This window comes from Entelurus aequoreus, linkage group LG08 (genome assembly GCF_033978785.1).
Source record: "Entelurus aequoreus isolate RoL-2023_Sb linkage group LG08, RoL_Eaeq_v1.1, whole genome shotgun sequence".
Classification (NCBI taxonomy): Eukaryota; Metazoa; Chordata; class Actinopteri; order Syngnathiformes; family Syngnathidae; genus Entelurus; species Entelurus aequoreus.
In genome coordinates, this window is record NC_084738.1 from 75,378,306 (window position 1) to 75,389,095 (window position 10,790).

The following is a 10,790-nucleotide window of genomic DNA, read 5'->3' on the forward strand; positions in this document are numbered from 1 at the left end:
TCACCATCATGCTGTGTGCCGTCCCTAAAGCCTGGCGACACATCGCTGCCAGGTCAGTTTGCTCCGTCAGGGAGGAAGAAGCACATTGGACGTCCACCTTTCACCTCCTTTTACTTGCATTTCATATATTTATATATATATACTTTTATTTACTTTCTATTTACCTTCTTTTACTGTATATTTACCTTCTTTTACTGTATATTTACTTTTTTTTTTACCTTCATTTAATTTCTATTTACGTTTTGATCTTCTTTTACTTCCTGTTTACCTTCTTTTACTTTCATTTGATCATTTTTTTTAAACTTGTATTTACTTTCTATTTTATTTACTTTTTATTTACCTTCCATTTACCTTATTTTACTTTCTATTTACCTTCTTTTACTGTTACTTTATGTATTTATTTTAAACTTGTATTTACTTTCTATTTACCTTCTTTTACTTTCTATTTACCTTAGTTTACTTTATATTTACTATTGTTTACCTTCTTTTACTTTATATTGACCTTTTTATCTTCTTTTACTTTCTATTGACTTTTTTTCAATCTTCTTTTATTTTCTGTTTACCTTCTTTTACTTTTATTTATGTATTTATTTGAAACTTTTATTTACTTTTTGTTTACCTTTTATTTACCTTCTTTTACGTTCCATTTATGTTCTATTTACCTTATTTTACTTTCTATTTACTTCTACTTTTTTTTTACCTTCTTTTATTTTTTAAATACTTTACCTTCTTTTACTTTCTATTCAACAAATATTTACATTATTTTACTTTGTATTTACCTTCTTTTTCTTTGTAGCTATTTACTTTTTTACCTCCCTTTACTTTCTGTTTACCTTCCTTTAACCCTCTTTTACTTTTTATTTAACTTATATTTACTCTTTTTTTCTTTGTTTTACATCCATTTATATTGTTTTACCTTCTGTTTATTTTGTTCTATCTTTATTTACTTTCTATTTATATTCAATTTACCACAATTTACTTTCTGTTTACTTCATATTTACTTTATTTTTTACCTTCTATGTATCTTTTCTTTCTTTTTCTTTTTTTTTTTAACGTTTATTATAATATATTCTTACCTTCTCCATGTTTTCTTCATTTAACTTCTATTTTCCTTCTTTTTAATTTGTTTTACTTTTAATTTACCTTCTATTTACCTTATTTTACTTTGTTTTACTCTTTTACCTTTATTATACTATATTCTTACTTTCTACGTGTTATCTTCATCTACTTTCTATTTTCCTTCTTTTGAATTTGTTTTACTTTTAATTGACCTTCTATTGACCTTGTTTTACCTTCTATTTACGCTGTTTTTACCCTATTATTGCATTGTTTACCTTCTTTTTAACTTATTTTGACTTGATTTTACCTTCTTTTTATTTTTTTTACCTCGTTTTACCTTGTTTTACCTTCCTTTTACCATCTCTTTACCTTGTTTTTACCCTATTCTTGCATTGTTTTACCTTCTTTTTAACTTATTTTGACCTGATTTTACCTTTATTTTTTTTTTACCTTGTTTTACCTTCCTTTCACCTTCTAGTTACCAATTTTTTTTACCTTATTTCACCTTCAATTTTCCTTCCAGTTACCTTGTTTTACCTTATTTTTACATTGTTTTGTCAACTTTTACCTTCTATTGAACTTTGTTTTACCTTCCTTCTATCAAACTTTGTTATTACGTTCTATTTACCTTCTACTGTATTTTACCATACGGTAGAATCTTTTAGTTTCACTTTCAAACATATTAGAGTTTGGGGCCGTTAGAAGGGTCTCCAGTTAGAGAACCAGAGGGGGCCAGACTATGAGGACTGGAGCCCAGGGAGACGCTGACAAAAATGTGCGCCCTCAGGGAGCAGGACTACAACGACATGGACGACGAGGACCCCTTCAACCCCCGCCGGAACCGAATGAACTCCCAGAACCAGACCCGGACCCAGGCCAACATGCACAGCTTCTGCAGCTACAGCAGCAGCATGGGCAGCCAGAACAGCCTCCAGCCGCCGCCCCCGCCCCTCTCCAACCCCCCCATGGGCGACTACATGTGAGGAGACACTGACGGGGGCACGGGGAAGGGGGCGGACCTATGTGACCCTCTCCTTGTGTTCTTTGGTCTTCCTCAGGAACCAGACCGCTCTGTTCGGGGGCAACCCTCGCTACGAGAACGTGCCTCTGATTGGACGAGGCTCGCCTCCGCCCTCGGTATGTGTGACCCCCCCCCCCCCCACCTCCCCAATCTTTGACTCAAATGAAACATAAAGAAACAGTGGTCAGGCTTTATTTTAAGACGTGTCGCAAAGCCTGCCTCTGACAAGCGCGGTATACCACGGGGGCGGGCTCATTAAGCCAGGGGGCGGGATCATGTCCACCGGGGAGGAGACTGGATGACTAATTTGCATATTTGGGACCTGAAATGAAAGAAACCTAACAAAGCAGAATACCTTTATGTCATTTTTTTCCCCCTCCGTCAAGTCGTCACTTGTTGCTAGGCAGATTACAAAGCGCCCTCATGGCCCCATACAACAATCTATTGCGTTTATGCTCTTTCTTCGGCCGCCGCCCCACACTATTTACCTTATTTTACTTTCAATTTACCTTATTTTACTTTAGTTTTACTTTTTTAATCTTCTTTTACTTTTTATTTGCTTTCTTTTACTTTTTATTTACTTTTTTTAATCTTCTTTTACTTTCTGTTGACCTTCTTTTACTTTGTATTTACTTTTTTTTAATCTTTCTACTTTCTGTTTACCTCCTTTTTCTTTCTACTTACTTTTTTTACCTCCCTTTACTTTCTATTTACCTTCCTTTTACCTTCTTTTACTTTTTATTGAACTTCTATTTACTCTTTTTTTCCCTTGTTATATTGTTTTACATTCTGTTTATTTTGTTTTACCTTTATTTACTTATTTTTTTTATCTACTTCCTCATGACCCCATACAACAATCTACTGTGTTTACGCTCTTTCTTTGGCCGCCGCCCCACACTATTTACCTTATTTTACTTTCAATTGACCTTCTTTTACTTTCTATTTACTTTTTTAATCTTCTTTTACTTTCTATTCACCTTCTTTTACTTTTTACTTTCTTTTTTAATTTTCTTTTACTTTCTATTTACCTTCTTTTACTTTGTATTTACTTTTTTATCTTATTGTACTTTCTATTTACCTTCCATTTAGCTTCGTTTACTTTCTATTTACCTTCTTTCACTTTCTATTCAACTAATATTTAACTTATTTTACTTTCTATTCACCTTCTTTTTCTTTCTATTTTTTTTTTACCTTCCTTTACTTTCTGTTTACCTTCCTTTCACCTTCTTTTACTTTTTAATTAACTTCTATTTACTCTTTTTTCCCCCTTGTTTTACATCCATTTATATTATTTTACCTTCTGTTTATTTTGTTTTACCTTTATTTACTTAATGTTGTATTTACTTCCTCATGACCTCATACAACAATCTACTGTGTTTATGCTCTTTCTTCGGCCGCCGCCCCACACCATTTACCTTATTTTACTTTCAATTTACCTTATTTTACTTTCTATTTACTTTTTTAGTCTTCTTTTACTTTCTATTTACTTTTTTAATCTTCCTTTACTTTTTATTTACTTTCTTTTACTTTTTATTTACTTTCTTTTACTTTTTATTTACTTGTTTTTAATCGTCTTTTACTTTCTATTTACCTTCTTTTACTTTGTATTAACTTTTTTTAAATCTTATTTTACTTTCTGTTTACCTTCCATGTACCTTCTTTTACTTTCTATTTAACTTCGTTTACTGTCTATTCAACTAATATTTAACTTCTTTTACTTTCTATTCACCTTCTTTTTCTTTCTACTTACTTTTTTACCTCCTTTTACTTTCTGTCTACCTTCCTTTTATCTTCTTTTACTTTTTTTCCCCCCTTGTTTTACATCCATTTTATATTGTTTTACCTTTATTTACTTTCTTTTGTATCTACAACAAACTATTGTGTTTATGCTCTTTCTTCGGCCGCCGCCCCACACGGCAGGAAACGGACAAGGAGAGTCGGCATTGAAAAATGTCTAAAAATTTAAAAATGTATTTTTGTATTATTATTTTTTATTTCTTGTATTATTTTTTCCATATAAAATGAATGAAAAATGTGTTTTAAATGTCTAAAAAGATATATTTTTTTACTAGAGCGCCACCTAGGCGAGCGGTCCAGACACTGCTATGTAATATTTCCAAACCCGCCAATAAATGACTTTGTTAAGCGACCTTTTAAAGAGCGACTTAGTCCGCGTGGCGGTGGAGCAACCCGAGGAGAAGTAACGCTGTGAATATTTCATGATGGCGTGAACGACGTTTAGCGAAGCCCTCGCCGCTTTTTTGTTGATGTTGTATTTGAGCCAACAAAGCGAGCAGAGCGCCACACACGCTCGTGGTTGAGGGGACAGAAATAGCCACATGTTTCATTTGGACAATGTTTAATTCATTTCTTCCCGCCGTGACTAAAACTGTACAAATCCATGCTTGTTGCTTTTTTTGCCTAACTTTTATTTCCTTCTCATTTATTTATTTTTGTCTTCTTTTGCTCGTCTGTTTGTCATTTCTATCTCTCGGCTTTCATTTCAATCAACTTTTGGAGATATACTCTCAGCAGTATAGAGGCAGAGTAAGTCTTTTTGTCCTTGTTTTTTTTTTTACTAAACACTCTTCCCATCCCTCGCTTTTCCTCTAACACCTTGCTTTTTTTTCTGCATGGCCACCAGAGGGCGCTGTGGTTTGTGGTTGTTAGCAGTAGAGTCTGTGCCTGTTGTTATCAGATGAACACGCAGTGGGGTCCGGTTCAGTTTTTGCCTCGTCCCTCAGTGAAGAACCACCTAATAAGTCTGGAACGGAAAGAGATGATACAGTATTACCTGCTCACGGATGCCACCTGGTGGTTGTTTTTGAGTCCTTTACGCTTCAGTCGCACGCAGAATTCTCACAGGAACGAGGCAAAAATACAACCTTACCTACTGTACATATAAACAGGGGTGTGCCGATACTTCTGATTTTTTAAGCATTAACTGATACCGACGTCGATCCGGTATGATATCAGCATGTGTATTTTGTAGCGTGGATTGTTATATCAAGTGATACGACACTAAACTATTCATTATTAACTGTGTGGAATGGACTTATGCTGTCTTTAAGGTTGAAGCGGAAGTTTTTGGCGACGTAAATTGAATGGTGCGAACACGTTTGTTACTGGGTACTTTCTTAAATGCAACTATAAACATTTGATACTTGTTTATATTGACAAACGTGCTGTTCTGGACGGCAATATTGTTCCGTTATTATTACGTACGTCTAGCTTGTGTGCTATTGTGTGCTTAGCTGTTGTGTAGCAGCTAGCTCCCATGTTTACCTTTTGTAAATGACTTGACTAAGATAGAAGAAAAGACCAACCTTGTGTGCTAATTGGAGGACGGTTAGATGTTGACTAGTTTTACGACCTTTATCAGCGTGTTTTTTTTGTTGCTGATATCGGATACTGGATCGGGACGCCCCTGCTTATAAGATGAAGTGTCAACATGTATTTGCCTGATTTTATAGTTGAATTAACTTGAAAAATCCTAATTGACCTACTGTACATGTGTTTATAAATAGCGGTCTGCCGATACTTTCCCTTCTGATACTTAAGCATGAACTGATACCGACGTCGATCCGGTATGATATCAGCATGTGTATTTTGTAGTGTGGAATGTTATATCAAGTGATACAACACTAACCTAGTCATTATTAACCGTCTGGAATGGACGTATGCTGTCTTTAAGTTGAAGCGGAAGTTTTTGGGCGACGTAAATTGAATGCTGCGGACACGTTTGTTACTGGGTACTTTTCTAAAATGCAACTATAATCATTTGACACTCGTTTATATTGACAAATGTGCTGTTCTGGACGGCAATATTGTTCCGTTATTATTACGTACGTCTAGCTTGTGTGCTATTGTGTGCTTAGCTGTTGTGTAGCAGCTAGCTCCTATGTTTACCTTTTGTAAATGACTTGACTAAGATAGAAGAAAGGACCAACCTTGTGTGCTAATTGGAGGACGGTTAGATGTTGACTAGTTTTACGACCTTTATCAGCGTGTTTTTTGTTGTTGCTGATATCGGATACTGGATCGGGACGCCCCTGCTTATAAGATGAAGTGTCAACATGTATTTGCCTAATTTTATAGTTGAATTAACTTGAAAATCCTAGTTGACCTACTGTACATGTGTTTATAAATAGCGGTGTGCCGATACTTCCCCTTCCGATACTTAAGCATGAACTGATACCGAAGTCGATCCGGTATGATATCAGCATGGGTATTTTGTAGTGTGGAATGTTATATCAAGTGATACGACACTAAACTATTCATTATTAACCGCGTGGAATGGACTAATACTGTCTTTAAGGTTGAAGCGGAAGTTTTTGGCGACGTAAATTGAATGGTGCGGACACGTTTGTTACTGGGTACTTTTTTTTAAATGCAACTATAAACATTTGATACTCGTTTATATTGACAAATGTGCTGTTCTGGACGGCAATATTGTTCCGTTATTATTACGTACGTCTAGCTTGAGTGCTATTGTGTGCTTAGCTGTTGTGTAGCAGCTAGCTCCTATGTTTACCTTTTGTAAATGACTTGACTAAGATAGAAGAAAAGACCAACCTTGTGTGCTAATTGGAGGACGGTTAGATGTTGACTAGTTTTACGACCTTTATCAGCGTGTTTTTTTTGTTGCTGATATCGGATACTGGATCGGGACGCCCCTGCTTATAAGATGAAGTGTCAACATGTATTTGCCTGATTTTATAGTTGAATTAACTTGAAAAATCCTAATTGACCTACTGTACATGTGTTTATAAATAGCGGTCTGCCGATACTTTCCCTTCTGATACTTAAGCATGGACTGATACCGACGTCGATCCGGTATGATATCAGCATGTGTATTTTGTAGTGTGGAATGTTATATTAAGTGATACGACACTAATATATTCATTATTGACCATCTGAAATGGACGTATGCTGTCTTTAAGCTGAAGCGGAAGTTTTGGGCGGCGTAAATTGAATGGTGCGGACACGTTTGTTACTGGGTACTTTTCTAAAATGCAACTATAATCATTTGACACTCGTTTATATTGACAAATGTGCTGTTCTGGACGGCAATATTGTTCCGTTATTATTACGTACGTCTAGCTTGTGTGCTATTGTGTGCTTAGCTGTTGTGTAGCAGCTAGCTCCTATGTTTACCTTTTGTAAATGACTTGACTAAGATAGAAGAAAGGACCAACCTTGTGGGCTAAATGGAGGACGGTTAGATGTTGACTAGTTTTACAACCTTTATCAGCGTGTTTTTTGTTGTTGCTGATATCGGATACTGGATCGGGACGCCCCTGCTTATAAGATGAAGTGTCAACATGTATTTGCCTGATTTTATAGTTGAATTAACTTGAAAAATCCTAATTGACCTACTGTACATGTGTTTATAAATAGCGGTGTGCCGATACTTTCCCTTCTGATACTTAAGCATGAACTGATACCGACGTCGATCCGGTATGATATCAGCATGTGTATTTTGTAGTGTGGAATGTTATATTAAGAGATACGACACTAATCTATTCATTATTGACCATCTGAAATGGACTTATGCTGTCTTTAAGTTAAAGCGGAAGTTTTTGGGCGACGTAAATTGAATGGTGCGGACACGTTTGTTACTGGGTACTTTTCTTAAATGCAACTATAAACATTTGATACTTGTTTATATTGACAAATGTGCTGTTCTGGACGGCAATATTGTTCCGTTATTATTACGTATGTCTAGCTTGTGTGCTATTGTGTGCTTAGCTGTTGTGTAGCAGCTAGCTCCTATGTTTACCTTTTGTAAATGACTTGACTAAGATAGAAGAAAAGACCAACCTTGTGTGCTAATTGGAGGACGGTTTAGATGTTGACTAGTTTTACGACCTTTATCAGCGTGTTTTTGTTGTTGCTGATATCGGATACTGGATCGGGACGCCCCTGCTTATAAGATGAAGTGTCAACATGTATTTGCCTAACTTTATAGTTGAATTAACTTGAAAATCCTTATTGACCTACTGTACATGTGTTTATAAATAGCGGTGTGCCGATGCTTTCCCTTCTGATACTTAAGCATGAACTGATACCGACGTCGATCCGGTATGATATCAGCATGTATATTTTGTAGTGTGGAATGTTGTATTAAGTGATACGACACTAAACTATTCATTATTAACCGTCTGGAATGGACGTATGCTGTCTTTGAGTTGAAGCGGAAGTTTTTGGGCGACGTAAATTGAATGGTGCGGACACATTTGTTACTGGGTACTTTTCTAAAATGCAACTATAATCATTTGACACTCATTTATATTGACGAATGTGTTGTTCTGGACGGCAATATTGTTCCGTTATTATTACGTACGTCTAGCTTGTGTGCTATTGTGTGCTTAGCTGTTGTGTAGCAGCTAGCTCCTAGAATAAAGTCAATGACTTGACTAAGATAGAAGAAAAGACCAACCTTGTGTGCTAATTGGAGGACGGTTAGATGTTGACTAGTTTTACGACCTTTATCAGCGTGTTTTTTGTTGTTGCTGATATCGGATACTGGATCGGGACGCCCCTGCTTATAAGATGAAGTGTCAACATGTATGTGTGTACTTTTCTAGTTTAATTAACTTCAAAATCCTAATTTAACTTTATTCCTGTGATGACATCTCACCTGTGCCATGTTCTCCTGGCAGTACTCCCCCAGCATGAGGGCCACCTACCTGTCCATGACCGAGGAGCAAAGTCGGCACTTCGGGAACGACTTTCAAGCATAGACTTTCTTTTTGTGTGTTTTTTTTGTTTGTTTTTTTTGTTTTCTTCAGGGATGTTGTCGAGCAAACACGACACAGCTCGTGATTGGATGCACATTGATGATCACATGACCACCGGGGGGGTTGAAAAGTCAGGTAAGGTAAGGCAGGTTTATGTCCTGGAAGCCACTTATCCCCTCTAGTGTTTCATCCACAGGAGCCCAGAGGGTTGGAACAAAAAAAAAAAGTGATTATTATTCAAAAGCGAAGAAAAAGCAAAAAAAATTATATTTTTTTTGCACTTTGTGAACATTCTGTCCGTTTTTTGACTGCTTGTGTGAGCATGAACAGTTTATTTCCAGTGACACTGTGCTGTAATTTATTTGTATTTTTCAAAAGTCCACTGAGACTTAACCGGCATAAATAATTTGTACAGTAACTACTCAAGTCCTATTTTTTTATATATATGTTTCTTTGAATTGTGTCCGACAACAATGTGCCATTTTTGAATATATTTTCCTTCTTTTTTGTGGCTTTATTGTCATTTTTTCCCCATGCCTCCAATTGTCATTTTCTTTGCATATGGACTAATTCTAACTGAGAAGCTGTGCTGCTGAGATTCAGGTAACAACGTTATAGTTAGAATAATAATAAATGCAGTTTTTGTCTGTTTGAGCATGTCACCGTGTGTACAGGCACCGAGCGGGGTGCTTCATTCTGTGTGCGACCTTTTGGGTCCACTTGTGAGTGGAATAAATTAATTTTGAGTATTATCTTGTTATTCTTTTATTACATGATCAGGGGCGTCAAACTTGTCTTCACATGGCTGCCATTAGAGGGCCGCTTGTAACAGTAAATAATTAATGAATTTGCCTATGAATTTAAATATTTTACTTTTTTTTCTTAACGTTTTTTTATTTATTTTTTATTTTTTACAACTTATTTTTACAGAAAAAAAAAATTACTGTAAAATATTTGGTGTTTTTTTTAATGTATTTATTATTTATTACAACATATTTTTATAGAAAAAAAAATACAGTAAAATATTTGGTGTTTTTTAAATTTTTTTAATTATTATTTTTTGCAACATATTTTAACAGAAAAAAAAAATTACTGTAAAATATACATATATATTTTTTTCTTGCATCATATTACATACAGTACCGCAGTTTACCTGCCATTAGAGGGCCGCTTGTAACAGTAAATAATTAATGAATTTGCCTATGAATTTACATATTTTACTTTTTTTTTTTTTACGTAATGACTAAAAAAAAATTGTGTTTTTTTATACAGAAAAAAAACTTACTGTAAAATATTTGGTGTTTTTTTAAAATTATTTTTGTATTATTTTTTACAACATATTTTTACAGAAAAAAAAACTTAGTGTAAAATATTTGGAGTTTTTTTTATTTATTTATTATTTTTTACAACATATTTTTACAGAAAAAAAAATTACAGTAAATATTTGGTGTTTTTTAAATTTTTTAAATTATTTTTTGCAACATGTTTTAATAGAAAAAAAACTTACTGTAAAATATATATATATATATTTATTTTTTTCATCATATTACATACAGTACCGCAGTTTACCTGCCATTAGAGGGCCGCTTGTAACAGTAAATAATTAATGAATTTGCCTATGAATTTACATATTTTACTTTTTTTTTTAATGTAAAGACTAAAAAAAAAATGTGTGTTTTTTTTACAGAAAAAAAAACTTACTGTAAAATATTTGGTGTTTTTTTTTGGTTTTTAAATTATTTTTTACAAAATATTTTTACAGAAAAAAACTTACTGCAAAATATTTGGGTTTTTTTTTTTAAATGTATTTATTATTTTATACAACATATTTTTACAGAAGAAAAAATTACAGTAAAATATTTGGTGTTTTTTAAATTATTTTAATTATTTTTTGCTACATATTTTAACAGAAAAAAAACTTACTGTAAAATATATATATATATTTTATTTTTATTTTTTCATCATAT

The 10,790-nt window shown here is 34.1% G+C and overlaps 1 protein-coding gene across 5 annotated transcripts in view; it reads left to right on the plus strand.

The window, feature by feature from the left end:
• LOC133655229 (protein tweety homolog 2-like) overlaps positions 1-9,564 on the plus strand; it is a 113,935-nt gene extending 104,371 nt beyond the window's left edge. For 2 of the 5 annotated variants that reach the window (XM_062055197.1, XM_062055198.1), the window contains exons 11-15: positions 1-52; positions 1,847-2,038; positions 2,118-2,196; positions 4,601-4,627; positions 8,746-9,564. The exon at positions 1-52 is cut by the window's left edge and continues 91 nt beyond it. In XM_062055197.1, the coding sequence (XP_061911181.1) occupies positions 1-52; positions 1,847-2,038; positions 2,118-2,196; positions 4,601-4,627; positions 8,746-8,826 (431 nt within the window). In that variant the 3' untranslated portion in view covers positions 8,827-9,564. The remainder of the gene's footprint in view (positions 53-1,846; positions 2,039-2,117; positions 2,197-4,600; positions 4,628-8,745) is intronic. The other 3 variants (XM_062055199.1, XM_062055200.1, XR_009826977.1) reach the window with 2 other exon arrangements.
• The last annotated feature ends 1,226 nt before the right edge of the window (positions 9,565-10,790 follow it).